Consider the following 22,191-nt stretch of genomic DNA (forward strand, 5'->3'; position numbering starts at 1 on the left):
TGGTTAATGTCAAGTTGTCATTATAAGGACATCCCAAACAAATTTAATGTCAGCTTGTCATGACAAAGACAGCTTCTGATAATGTCGCTTTGATTAATGTCAAGTTGTCATAATCAAGACAACCCAAACAATGTCAACTTGTCATTACAAAAAACGAATGACACTTAATGACAGCAGTCATAAACGTTTATGACATGTACATAATGTTCATGACAGGTTCATGACAGTGTCATGTCATAGTTATGACAGTGTCATGTCACTCTTATATACCTATGAGTAAAGTGTTAGCAACTTTCTCTTAAGAAACCACACCCTGGGAAAACAACCTTTCAGTTTCAGTCCCTGTCAGAAAGGGCTGAAGGCAAGGCAGTGCAACATCTTCAGAAAGCATTGAGCATACGACTGGATCCATGAGACTAGTGTGAGGGTTTGGGAACAAATGTTTTGATATAGTTTTGCTGTTGTTAAAGGTGGTCACTGTTTACGTCAATTAATCAACATTTGCCGTTTTTTGAGTCTTCGTTCAGCAGAGGCATGTGAGAAAAACATTTTCTTTACAAATTCCAGGTAACACGGCATGAGTAATTGATTTCAGGACTAGTACCTGTTACCATTATCCTCCTGGCAGGTCAGTCCAAGTCTCAGTGAATCTATGTTTGTCCTGCCGACGGGGATACAGTAAACTCACTGAAAACTCTCTCTCATCTCTCTAACCGTCTGTTTGTTTGTTGCCAGAATTACATAAGAATTCACGCCATATGCCGAACTCTCTGCCTAGTTTCTCCTCCTTTTTTCACTCAGGCTTCTCCGTGCTGGATCATTAGCCATCCTGGGACTTCTCTCTCTGTCCTGGCCGCTTGTGCCACATTCCAGATGTTTTGGATGGTCTTTATTCAGCCTCACCTCTTGTCTCTCTTTACCCCATGTGTGCGTGCTGTCTTTGGTTCTCTCTCCCCACTGCTTCTTCCATTATTTTCCCCATTAAAGATTTTTTGGAGGAAGTTTTGCCTTATTTGAATCGAGGGTCTAAGGACAGAGGCTATCATAATGTTGTACATATTGTAAAGCCCCCTGAAGCAGATTTGTGATATTGGGCTGTATAGATAAAATCGACTTGACTTTGTATGAGTTTTACACACAGTGTTTTTATGTTAGTCATTTTGTAAATACAGAGATTATTTTGGATTTCACCACAAGTCTATGACCAACCACATTATGCCATTTCCCCTTTTGTGCTTCTAATAAATAAATATACATACAAGAAGACTTAAATTTTGTAGTTTTGCTGAAGAAACAAACAGCTCACCACATCTGTAAGCCTTAAGAGATGACTGGAGGTTTACATGATTTACTACAGGAAGTACTACAGTATATTTACAGTCATTGATAGTATTGATCTGATATTCTAGTTCAGTAAAAGATCAGTTTGAATATACAGATACATCCTGAAAATCTAATGTAATATACATTTACATACAGGCAGACTTTAGTCACCTCACCACTGCATGTTCCTTCTGACATGTGCTCCATTAAACCAAAGTCATTGCACCTGAATGTTTAAGCTGACAAACATCCTCAGCCACTGATATTCAGTCAGATAACCTCTGTAATGCTGAAACATTACATCACCATTAGGTCGATGTTCAAGTTCTCACCAGCTGCTTCCCTCTCAGAGTTGTTTAACAACTCGGATTGACGTTCGACAGTTGGGACATTTGTGTATGGTAGATTTGCACCTATCGACGCAGAAGGGAATGAGGCAACAGCCAGCCACGCAGCTGCAAAAGAAGGAAGAGGAACAAAATAAAATGTCAACAAACCTGGAAACGTACGACCATAACACCAGCTACACAAACAGAAACAGGCCAAACAAGTTGTGATTTGTTTTCTTATTAATATTTCACCAGGATGAAGGAATGGCTTTATACCCCATCAGAGCTGTCATGAAACACACCAGCCAGGTGACAGAGCTGACAGAGGTAGAGGTCTCTGTTATGATGAACTTTTTGCACTCTGGACACTGCGTCCTGCATGGACATGGTGGAAGTTTTTCCATGTCCAGAATCACTGTAGGGGCTGTAAAGAACAGGGATAATTCATGTTAGTTTTCCCATCAAACATCTTGTTCATTATTTCTCTAAACCTTCCAGAATGAAAAGGGCACTTAGAATAATGTGAGTACCCTTTAGTAGCAATTAAAAAACATGGTAGAGCCTGGTCTCATTCCGAAGTGGCCGAAAAACATCTGCATGATACGTGGCTAGCTGCCATTATAGTTTAACAGCACCTGCTAGCATAAGGGGGAAACATGGCGGAAAAAGGACAAAAATTAAGGCGGCGAGGTTTCCCATGGTCAGTGGATGGGTGCAACAAAATACTGACTTTCACCCAACCATGTGAGTTTGTTGTTGAAGGGGAAAAAACTTAAATTTATTTATTTTGAGACTGTATGTAAATGTTAAATTTCCTGTGAAAACGGAAATAAATTTTGAAAGAAGACAATGCATGTAACAGGCAGAACGTCACAAGCCAGCGCACCCAGGGTACCTTGCACGAATGTGGACGTGGAAAGTCCGTGACCAATCGTGATGTGTGACAAGGTCGGAGTGAGAATGTGTCGTAACATAAATTGTTATTTAAAAAAAAAATAGTGCCACCAGAAGACCAGTGCTCACTTGATGTGTCACATACCCATGACAAAAACACTATATACTAGTTTACCAAAAAACTGAGGTGCCAGTATGCATGAATAACAAAAGACTAAATATTAGTTTAGCCTCCACAGTCAGCCAAGATGGTCTATCATACATCTCACACACATTGGCACGAAAAGACCAACAAAGAACTGACCTGGCTGCCTGTTCTGTGTAATTTGAAGCCTTTTAAGGTGTTTTTGAGCAGCATTTCACCAGATGACTCGGCAGTACTCCAGGTGTGACAGAACGAGTGACCGAACAACATTGTGTTATATTTTTTTTCTGTTTCTGTTTTAATTAGTGCTTTTTAAAAGTACCAATGTATTGGGGTCCTAGGGGCCATAGTCAAAAGCCTCCAATTCTGCCAGTGAAAACTGCACAGTTGGAACTATTAACTGAGTTCATGTGTGCCATGGTAAACATTATGATTCAAAATGTCACTCTGAAAGGGGGTAGAGGCACTCTGACAGTCATTTTTGAAGGAGACAGACATGTAACATCCTCATGTGCTCTGTTGTCAACCCTACATACTGTTATTCCAAATGTAAAATGATGTTCAAAATCAACTAACTTCACTTTAACTAAATAATAATGATCTGCTTTTCTCAACTAAAATCCGTTCTCACTAGATGTGACAACTACAAGTGTGACAGGCAAATTGAACAGTCAAATGGAGCATCTGTATGTCATTGACTCACCAGGGACATTAGGTGGAGGCTCAACATAGAATATTTTGGGTTCAGGCTCAGTAGGCACAGTGATCTCACTGGGGGTGAAACTGGCCTCTAACAAAACAGAAAAAAAAAAAAGTTACAAAACCAAACTATGATGATGAGTAATAATTTGCCGCAGTAAAGTTGGTCTCACCTTTCTTGGAATATTTTTCATCTTTGGCATTGAGGATGTTCTCTTGACATTCTTGGAGCTTTCGCTTCTTTTCTGTTAGGTGTTTCAGGTCAGCATCAATGCTGTCAATCTCATGATCATATGTCGCTGCGCCCTCTGGCAGAATAATTACATACTCATACATGTGAGACAGCGGAGGCAAAAAAACAAAACAAAAATATGCAAAAGACTTGAGATAGCCACTTCATTTTCATGTTGCAAACATCTGTCTCATTCTTGAGACTTTCGTTCATACTTCACCTGTTTGTTTGAATTCGATCCGATTCCTCAATTCCTGAAAAATGGAGTTCATTTTTCTCCTTTCTAGAAGTTCTTGTCTCTTGATTGAAAGAGATTTCAGCTCTGTAGCTATCATTTCCAGCTTGTTGTCTTGGGAAGTCATGATGGATGCTGAAGAGACACAGCGAATGAGTGGATTGCTGTTAGATTATAGGTCTGATATTTGGGTTACTGTATGTTTATACATGTTTAGGGTGCAAAATGTTCAGTACTGATGCAGTTACGTCTGAATGTGCCAATTATATAGGCATTATTAGTGGTTACCAGTCTCATAGACAGGGTTAAAAGGGTCCTGCTACTCCAGCTAGTCGGTTCAGAAGGCCATTATCAGCCTATTAATGGCCGTGTTTACCCTTAAGGCATTGTTAAGGTTCGATACGTATGCAGACAAGTCCATACTCTGCGTTCATGTCATGCTGACTCGTCTATATTTGTGTACCTCATTTGAGAGCTTAAGGATACTGATGAAACAGTGCAATACCACTGGAAATTGTGGGGGCAGTGTAGCCAATAATTCAAGCGAGACCAGACCACCGGACATGACGAAGACTTTTTAAAAATGGCAGAACTTTTTGTAGAGCAGTTATGTGAGTTGGTCAAAAAATTTTAACATCTGTGTGATGTTACTTTGCTCGGGCACAAAGACAAACAGTAACTATGGAACAGCTTCGAAGAAATTGGACAGGAAATAGAGGTGAACAGTGGTGAGGTAAAAGTTGTGCAGCCCCCTGGTGGATGTATCCATGCCAACACAGAGGGAGCATAAGGGTAGTCACAGTTACATTTTAAATGGATGTATCTATTTCCCCACAAAAAGGGAGTACATATAAACTTATGCGTTGACGTAGGAAGTCAGGTGATGTAATGTTGGTATAGAGTGAGAAAGAGTGAGAAAGTCCACCTCTGGAGGGAGTTGTACATGGTAGTGGATGGGTCAAACAAACACAGGACTTTCACCCAGGAGATTAAGGTTCATGTCCTGTGTGAAACCAATAGTCAACATTGACTTATTTTACCTATATAACGGATATCATGTAACATTACATTAGTAAAAAGCATAGGTATTTTAATTGATTTTTCTAAACCCAACCACACAATGTCGGTACCTAGACCTCCCACTTAACAAAGACTAAAAATAATGATTGTTGTTACTGTGACATCACCCATTGGTTTGTGGACTCCTGTTTTAAAGCATCAAGTTCAGCAATTCAGCCATAACCATTTAGTTTTTTGGAGCCAGAAGTGACTATATTTGGGCAAAAGGGTAGCACAGGAGCGAGGGCTGGATCTGACTAAGAGGCCAAGTAAACTATCAGCAGACAGCCTGTTACTCAAAGCGGCCCATCCTTAATTATGCATTACTTTGGGCCTTAATAAAACATAAACAAGTGAGTTATATAAAGATTCACCCCTGTACAGTTGACATGAATGCTGACATTAGGTATAGAGACCAAAACTATTTTGTACCAGGCTGTAAACATGTTTATTCTTGCTGTAAAGCTGGGCATTTTAACATGGGGGTCTAAGGGGATTGCCTCGCTTCTGGCACCAGCCTCAAGTGGCCATTTTAGGAACTGCAGTTTTTAGCACTTCTGTGTTGGCTTCATTTTTCAGCCCCAGAGGTTGCCGCTTGGCACCTTATGGGCTGATAACAGCGTTCTGAACTTAGTAGCTGGTGTAGCAGGACCCTGCTAAAATCCACTATTAACGCCCATTTAATGAAGTGATAAAATTCAAAATGGGTGCATTATCATATTATGAGACTTAGCAGGCTTCTTCAGCATAATTTGTTCAATGTGAAATTAACACAATACTGTACAGTGGAGGTATAATATATAACTCTGCAGACAGCATTGGGTTAATCTTCTCAAATGAAAACATTGTTAAATCTATATAGGCAAATCGATTCCCAGGTTCCGTTTGCATATTTCTCTCTTATCTGTAATATGGAACATGGACACATTTCACAATTAAAAAAAGGCAGACTAAAAGTATGTAATAAAAAGACTCTTTGTCATGATGCCTGTCATGTTATCCATTTATGGCTGAGGAGGAATAACAAAAACAGTGAGTGGGTGGTCGACAGTGTGGTAGTGCATCTCCAAATTGTCTGCCATGAAGAACAAATTTATATTTCCATTTTCTTTTTTCTCAGTATTCTAAGACAGTAAGTATGTTGGACTCTGGTGCCGGCTTGTTTTATTTTATGTTGTCTGGTAAGCCCACACGGGCTAGGCATAACTATTTGCATAATACAAAAATAAAAATGGCCTAAATCTATAAATGAAACAAAAAAGTGCTCACACACTGTCCACTGTACCTTTAGTGCATTTTATATCAAGTCTTAGGTTGAATTCATAATTAAAAGACTCCTCAATGGCATTTTAAGGTGGCTGGTTAGAAAACTTACTAAATATTGAGCACTGTTTTATCAAAAGATAATGAATAATAAAGAGACAGTTGACATAGACCTTATAAAACAACTTCTAATATGAGTGGGCAAAAGTACCAAAAAAATAATTTAGACTTTCATTTTCAAAGAACACATTTCCACACAAATTTCCAGCTGTAACTGCACCGTGCTCACTACTACACTATAATAAGTTAAAAACATTACTTAATCATCCCAACTAACCGAACAAAGTCCTGTATTAGAAATAAAATTATATAAAGAGAGTGTGTGTTACCGTATATCCTCAGCCGCTCTCAGCGTCTCCTGTCCAGGTAACATTCAAACTAAGTCAACAAGGGCAGGTATTGTTCAGTCATACCAGGGAATATTCAAATTCTCAGGTTACAACTGCCCTCTCTGGAAAATGTGTCAGGATGCTCTTGTTGAGATGCAAGCAAAACACAAACACACACAACAGAAATAAAAACAAAATACCGTAATATAGTTTAATGTTTAAACACAGCCGTACAAAATCACTGCACACTGGCAGTAAAAAAGCTCCAGATATCATATTTACACGCAGCCTCATGGAGAAGCAGCTCAGCTTGTAATGTCCACAGCAATGTCACAAGACTGCCAAAACACTTGAAATAAAAAGTCTTGCAATCATGAATACTGAAAATAATTTCAAGTCCGCCAGTCAGGTAGCACCACTGCAGGAACCGGGTGGTTTTTTTTTACTGTGATATTTCACTTTTTCCTGAGTCTCTTCATGAATGTCACTTCATCTCTGTTCCTGATCCCGTAGCTGGAGAAATACAGAGAGGACGAGGAAATAAAATCAAACGGCGCTGATGATAACATCATCACCACCACCACAGGTAAACAAGGTGATTATTTCCCACACTTACTCTTTAATCCTCATCTTGTCGTCCTCAAGCTTTTCCCCCTGAAACACCAACTGATAAGTTCTCCAAACATATCTCCTGTGAAAGAAAGGAAGCAAACATTCACATAAGAATCCTAAATCCCTTTTATTTTCTAGTGTTTGTTGAGTGTGTTTGTTTGTTTACCAGCTGACATGTTTCACTCCGCCTTCACGCTGTTGTTTCAGCTCCATGAATCTGCGAATGGCTTTCTTCAGGTCAAGCACAGTGGCATTTTGCACCACCACAATGGCTATATTTATAAAATAAATTATTATGAATACAACATGCTATGATAATATGCTTCAACATGAAACAACAAACCATCTCAACACTTACGCATTATCTCGCCATCTGCCTTTAAAACCCTCACAGTCATCGCCTGGCCGTACTCCAATGCAATCTGAGAATTCACCTCCTCCAGAGTCACCTAAAGATAAAGATGATATATTGATAATGTTCATGACCAAGTTTTTGAGGACTGGAAGGACAAATGAGGGCCCTTGTCCTCATTTGTTATACGTCTAACCTCCAGTACTGGAAAAATACAAATTTGATCACATAAAAGTGAGTGCAGAGCAGCTGAGGTGCTGGTCTGTATTTTACCCTGAACGCTAACCTTTCTAAGTAGTCGGCTTAAACACAATTTGTCACAGAATATGACCCTAAGCCATGGACTAAATGAAAAAGTTGACCTGCTGTAAATAATCTTTCTATATCACACTTAATCGCTCTAATACACTTATTCAAGCATTTGATTGGTTGTTAGACAGAGAGCTAACTGCCAGTCATTTTGATAAGGAACTAATCATTGTCACCCTGGGCTCTGTGAATTTATTTAACATGTTTGATAGACTAAATGATTTATCCATTTACTGCTGTCTTAGACGTTCAATGTGGAGTGGGAACTATGTTTTACCACGTTTGAGCATTACCAGCAAAATGAAACTGAAACTAAGGGACTCCAAACAAGTTTAGAGACATTGCAAGAAAGATTAAAGGAATCAGGATGTTTTTCAACCAGGAGTGTGTGTGTGTGTGTGTGTGTGTGTGTGTGTGTGTGTGTGTGGGTGTGTATGCATACTGCATGGTGATATTTCTGTGTTTTAATCACAGCACAAGTGCATCACGGACAGATCAAACCAACCTGGATTGGCAGATCACAGAGTAAAGGATCCTGCACCAGTCGAGCCAGTCCCTCCTCGAAAATATCTAGGATCTCTGAGTGAGGAAGAGCCTCCTCATCTTCCTCCTCTGCGTCTAAAGCTGCCATCTCTGTCAGCTTCTCTTCTTCCACCTCTTCAACCTTTACAGACGTCTCCACACCTCCGACGCAGGTGTCCCGACTCTGCTCCTCCATCATTGAGCCCGGTTTGTCACGTGGGAAATGTCAAAACTACTTAAAATAAATAAATAAAGATATAAATAAACACGAGTGAAAAATACTAAAACATTTTAGCGAGACTCTGGGTCAACTAATGCAGCTGACAAACATTTCTTTACTGAAAACTGTTCGCTGAAAGGAGCCATGAAGTAAACAAACACTGTGTACGGTAAAAATCGCATACCTGAAGGCAACCGTAGCTCAAAGCAAATGGTTCCGCTTCGTGAACGTAAATTCAGACCCCACTTAATTATTTTATTGGGTAAACATGTGTATTATATTATTATACATTATTCGTCGTAGATACTATTTCTGGAGTGGTCGTAAAATGAATATATAACCACATCCTCTTCTTATATTTCGTTTCCCGACGAGCGGTAAAAACAGTAGCACCTACTTCCGGCAGCCACTTCCGCTGCTTCACATGGACCAAACTGTGTACAGCAGGGAAACTTGAATATTTTGCTAGCTGTGTAAAATATAGCGCTCATATTCAGTCTGTTATTTAGTTTGTAGTTGTTAGATAAATATTTATTACCGGCTAACATGCTGCTTTTTTGTCCAACCTGCGGAAATGTTTTAATAGTCGAGGAAGGACAGAGGTGTATGAGGTTCGCCTGTAACACCTGTCCCTATGTCCACAACATCACAAGAAAGGTGAGTTATGTTGTTATCACTTCACTTCAAAGTCGTATTATTAATAAGTATTACTGTCTAACATTTTGTATTTTGGTCAAAAAAAGATGCTGCTCCTTGGCTCACAGGATGTGGCTATCGTGTCTGTGTTTGACATATATATCTATATTTTTGTTCCTGCAGGTAAACAACAGGAAGTATCCCAAGATGAAAGAGGTGGATGATGTTCTGGGTGGAGCTGCAGCTTGGGAAAACGTGGACTCAACTGCTGGTAAGTGACATTTAAATTAATGGTGTGCAGGCTTCAGTTTATCACTGCATCATAGGCCAGTGATCCTGGGTCTTTTTGCCTTGATAAAACTGAAGCAAGTGTTTTCTGTCATGTCAGAAATCCTCCATGGTCTCTGTTATATACTGCATGTGGTTTATATTATCACCCAGAATTTTTGCACTGGTGTTCACCCCCACTTGTCCACAACAACACCGTTTACTTTACCTTGTTATGCATGTTTACTTTGACACATGACGTAAAGTACTCTGCAAAATAATAACCCCTTTGATGTTTTTCACCATCTGTTGTGCTACTAAATTAAAATGTTAAAATTATTACAAGCTGTTCATATTTATTTGAGATCTATACAGTGTGTTTTTTTAATTAATACAATAGTAATAAGTAAATTGTATTTATTAAGGCAAGACATGGCATGCAGTGGTCAATTTTGAGATTTTGGGCTAGTTTACTCCTTGAATATGTATTCTTTCAAACTGCTATAAAGAAAACATTCAAATGATACATTTAGACGTTTATTTTAATACATTTAATCTACTTGCGGCAAGAAGTTAGCATTGTGCAGTGTAGGCCAGTATGTTTATTAGTTGGGTTACAACAGTTGTAGGCCTTATATGCCTGTCATGTTATTAAATGATCAATTTTTATGAGCTTGAAATATACTACATTGTTATTACTAAGGGCCTGAACATTTATTCTGTTTGTGAGCAATTGTTTCCAATAGAAATGTATTAAATTCCCCTATGCCATTTTCTCAAAATGAGTTTTTTGTCAAACTCCCAAGTCGAGCATCGCAGCCTCTGTAGCACCTATGTACACCAAACTTTCCAGTTATACACCTAGCTATATTCTGAAGATATTTACAGAGGGATTTGTTAATAAATCATTCCTAGCCTGATTTATGTGACATTTTATTCCCAAAAATATGGCGAAAATTTTTTTTTAAGGCTATGGACGGTATATTTTGATTTTCTAGGTAATAAAAGCAGATATCCTTAAATCCCTTTTTTTCATGTTATATGTAAACAAAATGAAAAAATAATTTTGCACGTGGCTTTATCAGATGCTAAAATATATGCAAATTAGCACATATTTAATGATGTAATGTCTAATTTGCATAATTAAACATTAAAATTGTAAAAACTTGTAATACATTTTTTTCATACTATTGTACTTAATCAACTGGGGAAGTTTCATGATGATATCTATTATTTTAACATTTTACCCTATTCACCTGTTGTGTCTCACTTTAAGAGATTAAAATTACAGCCTGAGTTAGACATCTGAGCAGCTCAGCCTTCTGCTGTTTTATAGATGTTTGATATTGAAATTGAACAACCCATAAGTTAAGAATGCCGTGTTTTATTATGTGCTTTATTACACCTGTATGTGCATGTGGGTACACAGAGTCTGCTATCAGCTGCCTATAAGATTCTGTGGAAGTAATAAGGCTTTAAAATGTGAGTAAATTCATTAGATAATCATCCCTTAGTTACACAGAGAGGACATCAGGTGTGTGTTTTACAGTTACAGAATTACTGTGTTGTCAAACTATATTGCTGTCAAGGGCAAAAGATTGTGATAATATCAACACACCTGTAATAATAATCTCATATTTCTGACTTTAAACTGTCTTCAGAATCAGAATCAGAAATGCTTTGTTGATCCCCAGGGGGACACTGTAATAGGTCAATCACTCTGATGTCAAGCATAGAGTTGTAGAAGTAAAAATAAGGAGTATAAAAGTATGAAATATGTCAAATTTAAAAATAAAATATATGCAATATGCTCCAATGCTAAACACTGGTATGTATCACACATAAAAATATAAATATTTATAGTATGTAAAGTGTGAAAATAATATAAAAGATGTGCCTTATGTTACATTACAGTGTATAAAACTAGTATGGAACATTTACAAATATAAAAATACATGGATTATACTACAATGTACAACACAATATATACATAAATAGAAACAAAAATAGGTGCATCATATGATAAATATACATTAAAGAGTGGTGTTGGTAAGAATACATCAGGATACTGAAGAATATTGCACGCATCTTACTCCCCTAAAATTTGTTGAGATCCATTATCAGGTTTTACATTTAAAAGATCTTTTTTTTTTTTTTTAAACATACAACAAAATAATTCTCGCTATCCCAAACACTGGTGCAAAAAAGGGCGTGCATTACTCTGCATGTCCTATTTTGGTTCATTGCAACTTATTTTTATATAGCTACAAATGTGCAGTTTCTTTATTTTGAAATTATTTTTAAACTTTAAGTTTGTGGACCCAAACTAAAAAAAAATAAATAAAATTTCTTCTATTTAGGATCATTTTATGCACACAAAAATACCAAAAATCATGGGGTGTCTGTTTTTTTTTCTTTGCACTATATAGCACTGGTGACCTTTTTAGGAAAACCTCATTCCTCGAGGGTCTGTTATAGTTGGTAGAGCTGTTCTGTTTTTCAAGCAAAGCTTCATAAGAATACATTAAGGCTGCACGCACACACAGATTTGTTTTTCTTGGAGACGATCCTGGTATCAGTGTGAATATTAATCAGGTGAGCTTTTACAGCTGCGTTGTCTCATACATGATGTCCTCTCCTTTACACAGTAGAAACCATGTATGGTAACTCCGGCAGTTGTGGTGATTCCACACTGACACTCTGTACTTGCCGTATGTTCACAGAAACCTGTCCGAAGTGCGAGCATCCTCGGGCGTATTTCATGCAGATTCAGACCAGATCAGCCGACGAGCCGATGACGACTTTCTACAAATGCTGCAATGCCCAGTGTGGACACAGATGGAGAGACTGAAACCTTGTGCACTTTGAAAATTGTAAAATATATTTAATGCTTATGTGGCACAGATGTGACCCTTATACCCTGTCCTTCATTTTTGAGCTTCGTAAATAGGCTCTGGTAGATTTTTTTTTTTCGGCTTCTGATGATTTCCACTCAGTGCAGTTCATCTTCTGTGTGTTGACACAGCTGAAGAAACTTACATTTTCTTTTTGTGTTTGCAGATATTTACTTATAGAACTCACTTTCCAGACATGGTTCATTTTCTAAGTAACATTAAAATGAGTGAAAAAAAAAAATCATGTTCTGATTTTTATTGATAAAATAGTACCTGTATACAACAGTCAAACAAATTTTGACTTACATAGTTATACATATCACGGACATTTAGAGAGCAATGCAGACCAGCATTATCCACAACAATGGCATACAGTACTTCGTATTAAAAGTTCAATGCAATCCTTCAACTCAAAATTCACTTTCTTGCACAGCTTAGCTAGCCTCAAGAAGAAAAAACAAAATCAAATGCACATAGAGTCAAGGAACTAGCCGGTGAGAATTATTTGTTTGGATGTGTGGCTCATGCAGACAAACTGCACTTAGTGAGTGAAGGTGAACGGCAGGTCGGGCATGCTGTGGTGGCCATAAAATGCTCCTTCGTTGTTAGTAGTAATCTCTATGGAATCACAATGTTGTTTTGTAGGATGTCTGATACAATCATTTATTTGAAGCTTATTTCCTAGCGGAGGTCACTATTTGATATTAGTCAAAAGACATCAGTATTTATCATCTAACATGCATCTGAGCAATGCGGGTAATCTTAAAGGTCTGATGCCGCATTAGGAGGGTCACAGGCTAAACAATGTTGTGATGATGGTGGTGCCACCACTGTAGTTTGTTTGCCAACATCCTTAACTAGAGAGAGGACATGTGATTGCTAAGAGTTCAGACAGCTGAGGTTGAGAGTTTTCATGAATGCATCAGAGGGGGGGGCTGGGGGACTGAATTCCAACTTAAAGTGCATATCTTGGCTTTATCATCAAAATAAGTACATCATAGACAGAGGGCGGTAACTGTTCATCACTCGGCATTTTGTGACTACTGACTGAAGCCCTGAAGATTAATAAATATAGCAAGTAACACCAATCTCGGGCGTTCGCCAAACAAGCAAATACGTCGGTCTATCGAGCTGCGAATGGTTCGTTAGTTTGCTCACATTCGAAAAGGGATAATGATAAAAGGAAAAACTAGATCTGTTAGAACCAAAATGATCATACATGGACAAAAATGTTCACAGTTCTCAATATTAACTTGTTAAAATAATGGATAAAATATCTGAAATAAATATGAGAAAAAAACAAAACAAAGCTAACCCAGCATGTTTGTCTTCAATACGCTGCTTCTCAGCAAGATTCACAGATGATTCAAATAAATAAACTGACCATTTTCACAGCTTTCTCCTACTGAGGCTGTCTATCCAGATTATTTTTTTGACCTTTATCATGCATAACATCACAGGTCTTGTCTCAGAGTTTCCATACCGGATCAGATGCACCTGCGTGCAAGCTGCCTATCCATCTCTGTGGATGTTTTTTTTTGTGCCCTACGTCTTCTGTAGTTCAGTGAGATTTGTACATTTCAAATGCATGTTTACACATGAAAGAATTATGCTGGAAGATATATACAGTAAATATTCCGTGAACTAATGAGAAAAAACTGCACTTACAATTTAAGAGGGCTACACGACACTTTGCAAAAATGGGAGGAAAAAAGCCTGTCACTACCAGCAGGAGGAACTGTGAGTTTTATGTGTGTGCATGTACACGTCTCTGTAGCATACAGCTGTCGGTGGTTAGCATATACGCTTGTATGTGTAGATATAGCCCTTGCAAAAAGGGCAGGTGTGTGTCACATCCTTGAGGTCGTCAATCAGACAGGGAATCAAGCAGCAGCCGAGATCACACCTGAAAACGAGGAAAAGACACAAAAAACTAATTAAAAAATGCAAACACCTGCATGTGGTAACAGACAGTACAGTAAGTGCCCAGAAAATAAGAAGTGAAAGTCAAGTAGAAGAAACGACACTTCAGTCTGAGCATGCAGACTAAAGTAACAATGTTATAGCCCATGCATTCTCTGCATGCCTGGGGACAGGCAACATCTACCCGTTCAACCGGATTTGGGTGAAGTGAAGACCAATAGTTACAGACACACTATTCAGACAGATGTCAGAGATAGCTCTGTGACGATGCATAACACAAAATAGCTAACCACGCCAACTGAATCAAGAGCACGTCTGCATATTCTGTCTTCCTTATGTGTCAAACCATAAACTGGTGCACCTGCTTTGCATATACAGGCCACTGAGAACAGTTAAAAGGCACGACTACGTGCTTGAGTTTCGTTTTCTGACAGTATTTTTTGTACACAGATTTTAATATATTGAAATCTGAGGATTCATCAAAGGATAATCCCTTTTTTTTGTTTTTTGTAACTTTCTATTTTGTTTATTTGTTTTATTTTATTCTTGAATGGAGGGTAGGATGTGTTGGATTGATCAAACCTTTCAGACTGTATTGATGGTTGGAATTTTAATGAACATCTACTGTTAGATAATGACGTAATAATGAAATTAAGGGTAAGTTTGGCATTTTCAACATGGAGCCGTTTTTCTCATGTTTTTGTGCTCGAATGACTAAGGACAACAACTTCTGATTTTTTTCCGAGTATTGAGCAAGACCGCTGTGGACAAAAGCGGCTAAACAGGCTGCAATGTTACCATTTTAGGCATGTTCGCTCATCAATTTATGTACAGTAGAAGTGCTTGTGTTTGCCACTGACATGTTCAAATTACTATTGGAAGTGTTTGACAACATTTCGAAAGTATCCCAACAGAGACAGGTGTTTTTGTTAGAGTGAGATCCTTTTTGTTTCCCCAGAAACGGTTCCAAACCTACCTGCCACTACCGTCAAACCCACCAAACTCCATTTAAATAAACAGTATTTTTTTTTAATTGTAATGCACACTTCATTCAAAGTCAACGGAAACAAAATAAAACTCACAAAAACAGTCTTGGATTGTCTTTCCACTGTTCCAGCAATTGCCATCTCTGGTTTGGTTGACATTAACCCAGTAATTCACTCAGTTAGATATGAAAATATGCTGCCTCTATAAATGCTAAAACTAAGTTAATCAGTCAGGTAGGTTTGGTAGTGGCAATTTTAGGGCTGTTTCTTGTGAAACAAAGATGACCTTATTATTTCACAAAAAGGCTTTCTATACATTTTCAGACACTTTGCGCGGTATACCGGTTTGTACCAAAAACCGGTATTTATTTTCATTATGATATGAATTTTTCATATACCGCAATACCGGTGAAAAGCCCAAACAACTTCCGGAACATGAGCGGTGGGAAAGTGTTTCAGTGGGGACCCATTTCACCACTGCACACCACAGGCGTGCTAGAGCTGGCGAGAGTGAGAGCTTAGAGAAAAGTTTAGAGGCGAGAATGGCTGCTGGAGAGAGTCCTGAAAGCAAAGCAACTGCACACGTTGCTGAAGAAGAACACGATGACCCAGAAGAACTCAAATCAAAAAGAGCAGTGTTTCCCCTATATGCAACTAGCAGCAGCACACCGCTGCTGCTGATTTTTTTTTTTTTAGCTCTAGCTCTTTATTCAACTACCGTTATATCATTTGGCACTACGGACGCTTCATATCCAGGCCTATAGAACAGGTCTATACCTTGTCCTGTTATTAAACAAGATAAATATCCTTATGTTATTTATCTTGTTTACACCACGGCATGTCATTTCTATCTCTACATGGTCGCGCATTCACAATTCTCCTCTGCTCTCTGTATCTCGCACGGCAGAGTTTCACCCCGATGAGCGCGCGTGCATCGGGGTGAAACCATACACTGTATAAAAATGGAAAATGAAAAAAATGAATCTCTCACTCACTCACACAGACAGACAATTATAATTTAGCACGGCACTAATGGAGCTGAGCCTGCGTTGCGTTCAGGCGTTGTCACGTAAATAACAAATTCCAGCACTTGAATAGGCCATAGCACAACACAGCAGCATGTCAAGTGGGCCAAACCCAAGCAAAATACCGTCAAATACTGTGAAACCGATATGATTTAAAAAAAAAAAAAAAAAGTGATATGAAAATGTTGTCATACCGCCCAGCCCTACTTAAAGTAATAATCTGAGCCTGTCAGTGGCAAAAATAAGTCCTTTCAATAGATGTAAATTGACAGGAAAACATGCCCCGAGTGATTTTATTGCAGCCTACTTCACTGCTGCCGGTTGCAACATCTTGCTCAATAATGGACCAATTTCATAAATTATTGTTGCAGTTAATCACTTACAAACAAAAACATGGGAAGACTCGGTCCAGGTTAATAAATACCAGACCTACACTTAAAATGCTGCACACAGCACCAACAAAAATGTTACATCTATCGAACGCACAAGGAGCTCTCTTCAGTGACTTAAAATGACTTGGAATGAACATGTCTATAAATGCCAGCCATAAAGTTCTGGATGAGGTTAAGTCTAAGTGATATGAATCTATTAACTGTTTAACCATTCTTGAGACAGAAAAACATCCTGATAATTTATGGATGACCCCTTCAGAGAATTGCATATGCACAGGCCCAGCTTTAAAAATCTAAATTCTTCCACCTGGGTAAATGAGCCCTGTGTCTTTCAGAAATGGTGTCACTTCTTCAAGTCTTACGTGTGTAATACATGTTTATAAATTAGAGGGTGCAGGGCTGACAAAACCCACCGCGAACAACTGCTAGGTGACCTCAATCAGTGTGTTACTCACCCTACGAAGAAGCAGAAGAGGCAGAAGAGTGTGTTCATGAGGCCGACATCGTGGGAGATGCGGGTGACGATTGCCTGCTGACAGTGCGGACACACGGTCTGCACTGGTGAGGTCTGGAACATTTCCCCCTGCAGTACGGTCACAGTGGTGGCTGCTCCTGGAGGAGCCAGGACGGTCGCTGTGTGACCTCCCATGTGGACAAAGTGACTGGGACCAGGGCCCATCTGTCCTGGCATTGGGTGAGGATAGTGACCGGGCGGAGGTGGGTAGGGGCCTCCTGTGCAGAAGGAAATGACACTTAATATAGTGTACTGGTGAAAACATTGAATTCAATAGTACTGCCAAACCCACTGAGAATTTACATATGCAGCTTTTAGTCATTCTATACTCTATTAACGAGTGTTTGCGAAGGACATTAGCAAGCCAGATGCTGTGCTGAGGTGAGGACAGAACCTGGACTGGACTGCACAGACATAAAAATTGAATAAATATTGGAATTACATCACAAGAAGTGGTTTTATGTGTTAATATATGCAAAGTGTCTGCAGCACCTTGTGGTGGTGGAGGCATTGGCATGGGCATGGGCCCTTCTCCAGGTACATGTGGGGGAAGAAAGCCTGGCTGTGGGGCCTCATAAGGTGGAGGACCGTAGTCTGGAGGCAAGGGCTGTCCCTGTATTGGAACATTTCTTACTGTAAGATGACACACAGAAAAGAAATGGCATTAAACACAGGTGTGCACAGGTTTGAGTCAAAGTCAACAGAAGCAAAGATTTCATACTGCAAGATTCCATCTTACAAGCAAATATTATACGACTTCACCCTCTATTTACATGTTTACAGTTCTTGGTATATTGACAGGTGGCGAGGTTAAAGGTATACTATGCAGGATTTTCCTATAAAGATTCATACAAAAGTAGGTGTCCTTCTCAATCGTCACTCACAACCAGGGTTACCGAGTACCAATTCTCGTTAAAACCATCTGCGCCAAATTTCGGTACCTGTGAGCGCATCTGAGTGACAATGCCAGGTTTAGAAGAGAGGAAAAAGTGCCGCTAAGTGCCCAGAATCCCGGAAGCCGGCCACAGAGCACTGGGGCTAGCAACCCGTCAGCTGCTCCACTGGGTTCCTAGCAAGCCAAAATAATCGCTGCAGTGCCGATCTGCCAAGATAGTTTCAGCTTCTTTTCTTTTCTATATTATTCCTAGCCTGGTATCCCTATTAGACGATTGCACACACACAAGCAGACAGACAAACAGAGACAGATAATTAGCTCTCTGTGTGATAATAAAAGAGCAGAGGAGCAGAACTGCTTTTTAGTCTACTTCTTCACCCCTGCAGCTTGTTCAGAAGTTACATTTTTGATATTAAAGAGACAGTTCAGAAAAAAAGGTACCAAATTCCAGGTACCGTAACCACTACTGCTACTAGCACTACAAAAACACAAATATAGTGGAGCTAAAGGAGTTGGCTTCCCCTCTTACTTTCACTGAAGAGGGCTGAAGGAGAGGATGGGGATGCACGCTTGGCCTGTTCTCTGTTGACCAGGGAGGTGCCAGTCGTTAGCTTAGCTAGTTTGCTCAAGTGTCGGCTTTTCCATTACAACAAATGTGATGTTACTACAGTGAAACAACAGCCTGCAGTGTCGTACAAGCAGTGTAAGGAGTAGGGGCCAAGTTTGAAATAGGACTGCAACTAACAATTATTTTCACTGACGATTATTTCTTCGATTAGTTGACTAATGATTTTTATTGAAAAATGTGGTAAAATGCTGAAAAATGTTGGTCTCACAAACCCAAAATTATGTCATCTAATGTCTTGTTTCGTACTCATGACACTCACGTTTTAGTTCACCATCATGGGAGAGTGTGTAAAGCTGCCAATATTTGAATATAAGAAGCTGCAATAAGAGTATTTTGGGGTATTTTCATAGTACAATGACTCAAACTGATAAGTCGACTACAAAAATAGTCACCAATTATTTTAATAGTTGATTAGTCATCGATTAGTCGACTAATCGTTGCAGCCCTAGTTTGAAAGTTACGTTTTTCTACAGGTCCTGCATAGTATACCTTTAACACACATTGAAGCTGCTTCATGACATCAGCAAGTTTAACATTCATGTCACTGGAGCCTGTCTCTGAGATCAGTGCTGTCCTGTGTGCCTGGATCTTCTCACATTAAAGTTTCATTCTCAAATCAACATGAAAACAAACTGCAGCCACTGGTCAGCTGGCGCTGCTTGATTATCACAGTGCGTTAAAAACATTTTCTCCTTCGTGAATGTATCTAGGTTAGTGAATCACTTTCTAAACAAACAGATGGACTATTTTTAAGTCTCCATGGTGACAGTTTACTCAAGCCACAATAATTAAAATCAGGTCACACACACTCTGTCTCCGTCTGTGAGTGCCTGTTAACAATCACAACAGCCCTCCATGTGTGGTTTTATTACCAGGTTGTCCATTCTTCTCCTCAATAAGTGGGGCGCTGGGACCTCCAGGGTACGGAGGAGGAGGATCACTGGACATACTGGCCGGAAGTCTGTATAGGGAAAGGGGTTGGGCACAGAGCTCCCTTCAAATCTCTCCTGAGGACTTTTATTCTGTGAGAGAGAGAAATTTTTTTTTGCACAATTTGAGTCCCATGGCTAATTACTCTCTGACACCGACTTCTCCCAAGCCTTAAAATGTCCCAACAACAGTCAGAGAGGCTAATTAAGTACTTTGTGTAACTGCCGACGTCAGTCTGCACATGTACCACAAGTTTCACAACATCTGAGTAAAATGCAGTGAAGTTTTAATCAACTTTATGATGGAGAGCAGTGACCTCTGGTTTATTGGAGCAGCGCCTGATGTTACCAAGTGATCAAAATAGTTTAAAGCTTTTAAAAACTGCTCTTGTAAAATGCTAAAATTAAGACAACAAACAAATATGTTTGATTAAGTGAGCTTTACCAAAATCCACAGTTATTAGTAAAATTTTAAGTAGATAAATATGTTCGTGTCCTGATAGCTTACTCCCACTTGTAAGTGAAATGCACCCTTCCATGACCTGTTTCTGTGGAAGCTTGGTTATTAATTAATGCAAAGAAGTTAGTGGTAGTATGAATTTTGTTTTTTTTGGCCATTGGAGCAGGATTTAAAAGCAGCTGACAATCCAGTGTTATGATTGAGTGCCCTAATGATTATCAGAACAGTAAAGAAAACATTAATAAAAGGATTTTCAAGATAAAAAATGTACCAACTTTTGAGGTCTGAATGAAATGAAGACAGAGAAAAACCACACAAGTGAGAGCTCCCCAGCCGTGTCTCGGAGCTCGAGTTTCAGTAGGAAGCATGATTTTCTCTCAAGCTTAACAATGCATGCTGTGGCTGAATGCAAAACACTTCTTAGAGTTCTGGATTATTTATTTTGGTGTTTTTACAATGAGCCTGAGCTTATTTTACTACAATGCTGTAACTGTGGGGGGCTGCATGGCACATTTCAACACAACAAAATAGAACACTGTGCTATTTCATGTCTTGTGTGGCTAAAACAAAAAACACAAGGGTTCAGTTACAGAATAAGACCTGCACAATACAACAGCTGTGAAACAAATACTACATATGTGAAACTGTGACGGTGTCAGTGCGGTGTTGCTGCTTCTCCCTGATTATTATCGAAGCTATGTATGGTATGGGAACAATCTGCACGTCTTGCACAGTTTAAAACATGCAATTGTGAAATGGTCCTTGACAGATGTCTGCAACTGTCAACACGGTCACAAATAACTGGCTAACAAGGAAAACAAATATTTTACCTGCTACTGGGTTAAGAAAGATGTAAGAACTGTGCCACAACCTGCAATATGACGACAATACAAGTTACTTTAATAAGGTACATCTGCAAAGATGGGCAACACCAGAACAAATGCAATGACTACAATGCACAGGATTAATTTCTGACAATCTAGTGGGGTTAATTTTGTAGTTTTCCAACATTAAATACCATCACATTAGTGGCTGTGGTGCCCAAAATGTAGACCTTTGTTAGCATCAGCAGATCTGCCCCCATCTTTGCTCATGTAGTGACGTCAAAAACAAAAAAGCAAAATAAAAGTGAAACACCACCGCAATAACAACTCTTTGTGCAACATTAGGTGTTTATTAGCTAATAAATAACCCTCATTAAAGTTTGACAGGAAACATTTTCTTACAGTGGTGTGACCGCTCCTAAGCTAACCAACTAGCTAGTTCGCTGGTGTTTTTTAAATCCTTCCCATGGATGTGATCCTTCCCCAGATAATCCAGCTCAAAGCTACTTGCACAGCTAACCATGAATAACTTAGTTACATAATAGAGGTTAGAAACCAGGACTGGTGTTAACTTGAACTGGGGCACGTATCTTGTACAAATATATCTCACATTAGCATTTACGTTGATTGACACGGTAGCTACGGAGATAACCCGGAGTTGTGCTAACGCTACTAGCATTGGCTAGCTAGCCAGGCAGGCAGCAGATAATTTACCCTATCTGGTTTTTATAAAGATGTTAAAGAGCGAGTGTTTGTTAGTACTCAGCTGGTTAGGTAACTTGGAAGACAAGGGTGTGTTTGTTTAGCCAGAGCAAAGCATGTTTGCTAGCTGTCGTTAGCTAACGTTAGCTAGCGTCACCATTCTAAGGCACAGAAACAACAGGCTAAAGATAAAACCAGAACCATGCTAGTGAATGGACAAAACGTCCAGAGCACTGTGAAACATTGTGTATGGTCGAGAATGTGATGATGCAGCTGTCAGTGTGCTGACAGACAATTTACCTGGTTTTGTGAGACACGCAACCTGTCCGCGGTGTAACTGATGTTGGTTGGCGTTAGCAGCTCTGATCCTGCTGATGAGGGTCAACATCCGCTGAGACGGATTTACACCAGGCGTCATTAATTGTTTTTCACAAGCAGGGAATTTACAAAAAGTGACAAGCGACACATTTGTATCATTATTTACTCCTTTTTGAGTGTGTGTGTGAGTCAAATTTAAAATGCACCCATAATAA

At 39.2% G+C, this 22,191-nt stretch overlaps 4 protein-coding genes across 6 annotated transcripts; 1 reads left to right on the forward strand and 3 right to left on the reverse strand.

Annotated features, from left to right (window-relative positions):
* Positions 1-1,104: 1,104 nt before the first annotated feature.
* LOC144458585 (uncharacterized) lies at positions 1,105-6,652 on the reverse strand. The gene is made up of 6 exons (XM_078161157.1): positions 6,569-6,652; positions 3,843-3,992; positions 3,564-3,698; positions 3,395-3,481; positions 1,929-2,076; positions 1,105-1,778 (listed from the first exon to the last, which is right to left on the reverse strand). Exons 2-6 carry the CDS (start codon positions 3,982-3,984, stop codon positions 1,670-1,672), a joined length of 621 nt encoding a protein of 206 aa, XP_078017283.1. The 5' UTR covers positions 3,985-3,992; positions 6,569-6,652; the 3' UTR covers positions 1,105-1,669.
* Positions 6,653-6,765: 113 nt separating this feature from the next.
* Positions 6,766-8,766, reverse strand: snrnp25 (small nuclear ribonucleoprotein 25). The gene is made up of 5 exons (XM_033645589.2): positions 8,347-8,766; positions 7,539-7,629; positions 7,347-7,452; positions 7,185-7,259; positions 6,766-7,081 (listed from the first exon to the last, which is right to left on the reverse strand). Exons 1-5 carry the CDS (start codon positions 8,560-8,562, stop codon positions 7,024-7,026), a joined length of 546 nt encoding a protein of 181 aa, XP_033501480.2. The 5' UTR covers positions 8,563-8,766; the 3' UTR covers positions 6,766-7,023.
* A 213-nt stretch (positions 8,767-8,979) lies between these two features.
* On the forward strand, positions 8,980-12,589 carry polr3k (polymerase (RNA) III (DNA directed) polypeptide K). Its single transcript, XM_033645317.2, has 3 exons — positions 8,980-9,240; positions 9,403-9,490; positions 12,210-12,589. The coding sequence occupies exons 1-3, from the start codon at positions 9,130-9,132 to the stop codon at positions 12,335-12,337; spliced, it is 327 nt and encodes a 108-aa protein (XP_033501208.2). The 5' UTR covers positions 8,980-9,129; the 3' UTR covers positions 12,338-12,589.
* Positions 12,590-12,621: 32 nt separating this feature from the next.
* On the reverse strand, positions 12,622-22,041 carry cdip1 (cell death-inducing p53 target 1). 3 transcript variants are annotated; one of them, XM_033645316.2, is made up of 6 exons: positions 21,959-22,033; positions 20,963-21,003; positions 19,616-19,765; positions 17,713-17,853; positions 17,162-17,435; positions 12,622-14,286 (listed from the first exon to the last, which is right to left on the reverse strand). In XM_033645316.2, the coding sequence occupies exons 3-6, from the start codon at positions 19,689-19,691 to the stop codon at positions 14,175-14,177; spliced, it is 603 nt and encodes a 200-aa protein (XP_033501207.1). In that variant the 5' UTR covers positions 19,692-19,765; positions 20,963-21,003; positions 21,959-22,033; the 3' UTR covers positions 12,622-14,174. The 3 variants fall into 3 exon arrangements, with proteins under 3 accessions (XP_033501207.1, XP_033501205.1, XP_033501206.1); XM_033645314.2 differs by having other exon boundaries at positions 17,162-17,438; XM_033645315.2 differs by lacking the exon at positions 20,963-21,003 and having other exon boundaries at positions 17,162-17,438; positions 21,959-22,041.
* Between the last annotated feature and the right edge of the window lie 150 nt (positions 22,042-22,191).

Source organism: Epinephelus lanceolatus, chromosome 18 (genome assembly GCF_041903045.1).
Source record: "Epinephelus lanceolatus isolate andai-2023 chromosome 18, ASM4190304v1, whole genome shotgun sequence".
NCBI classification, from domain to species: domain Eukaryota; kingdom Metazoa; phylum Chordata; class Actinopteri; order Perciformes; family Serranidae; genus Epinephelus; species Epinephelus lanceolatus.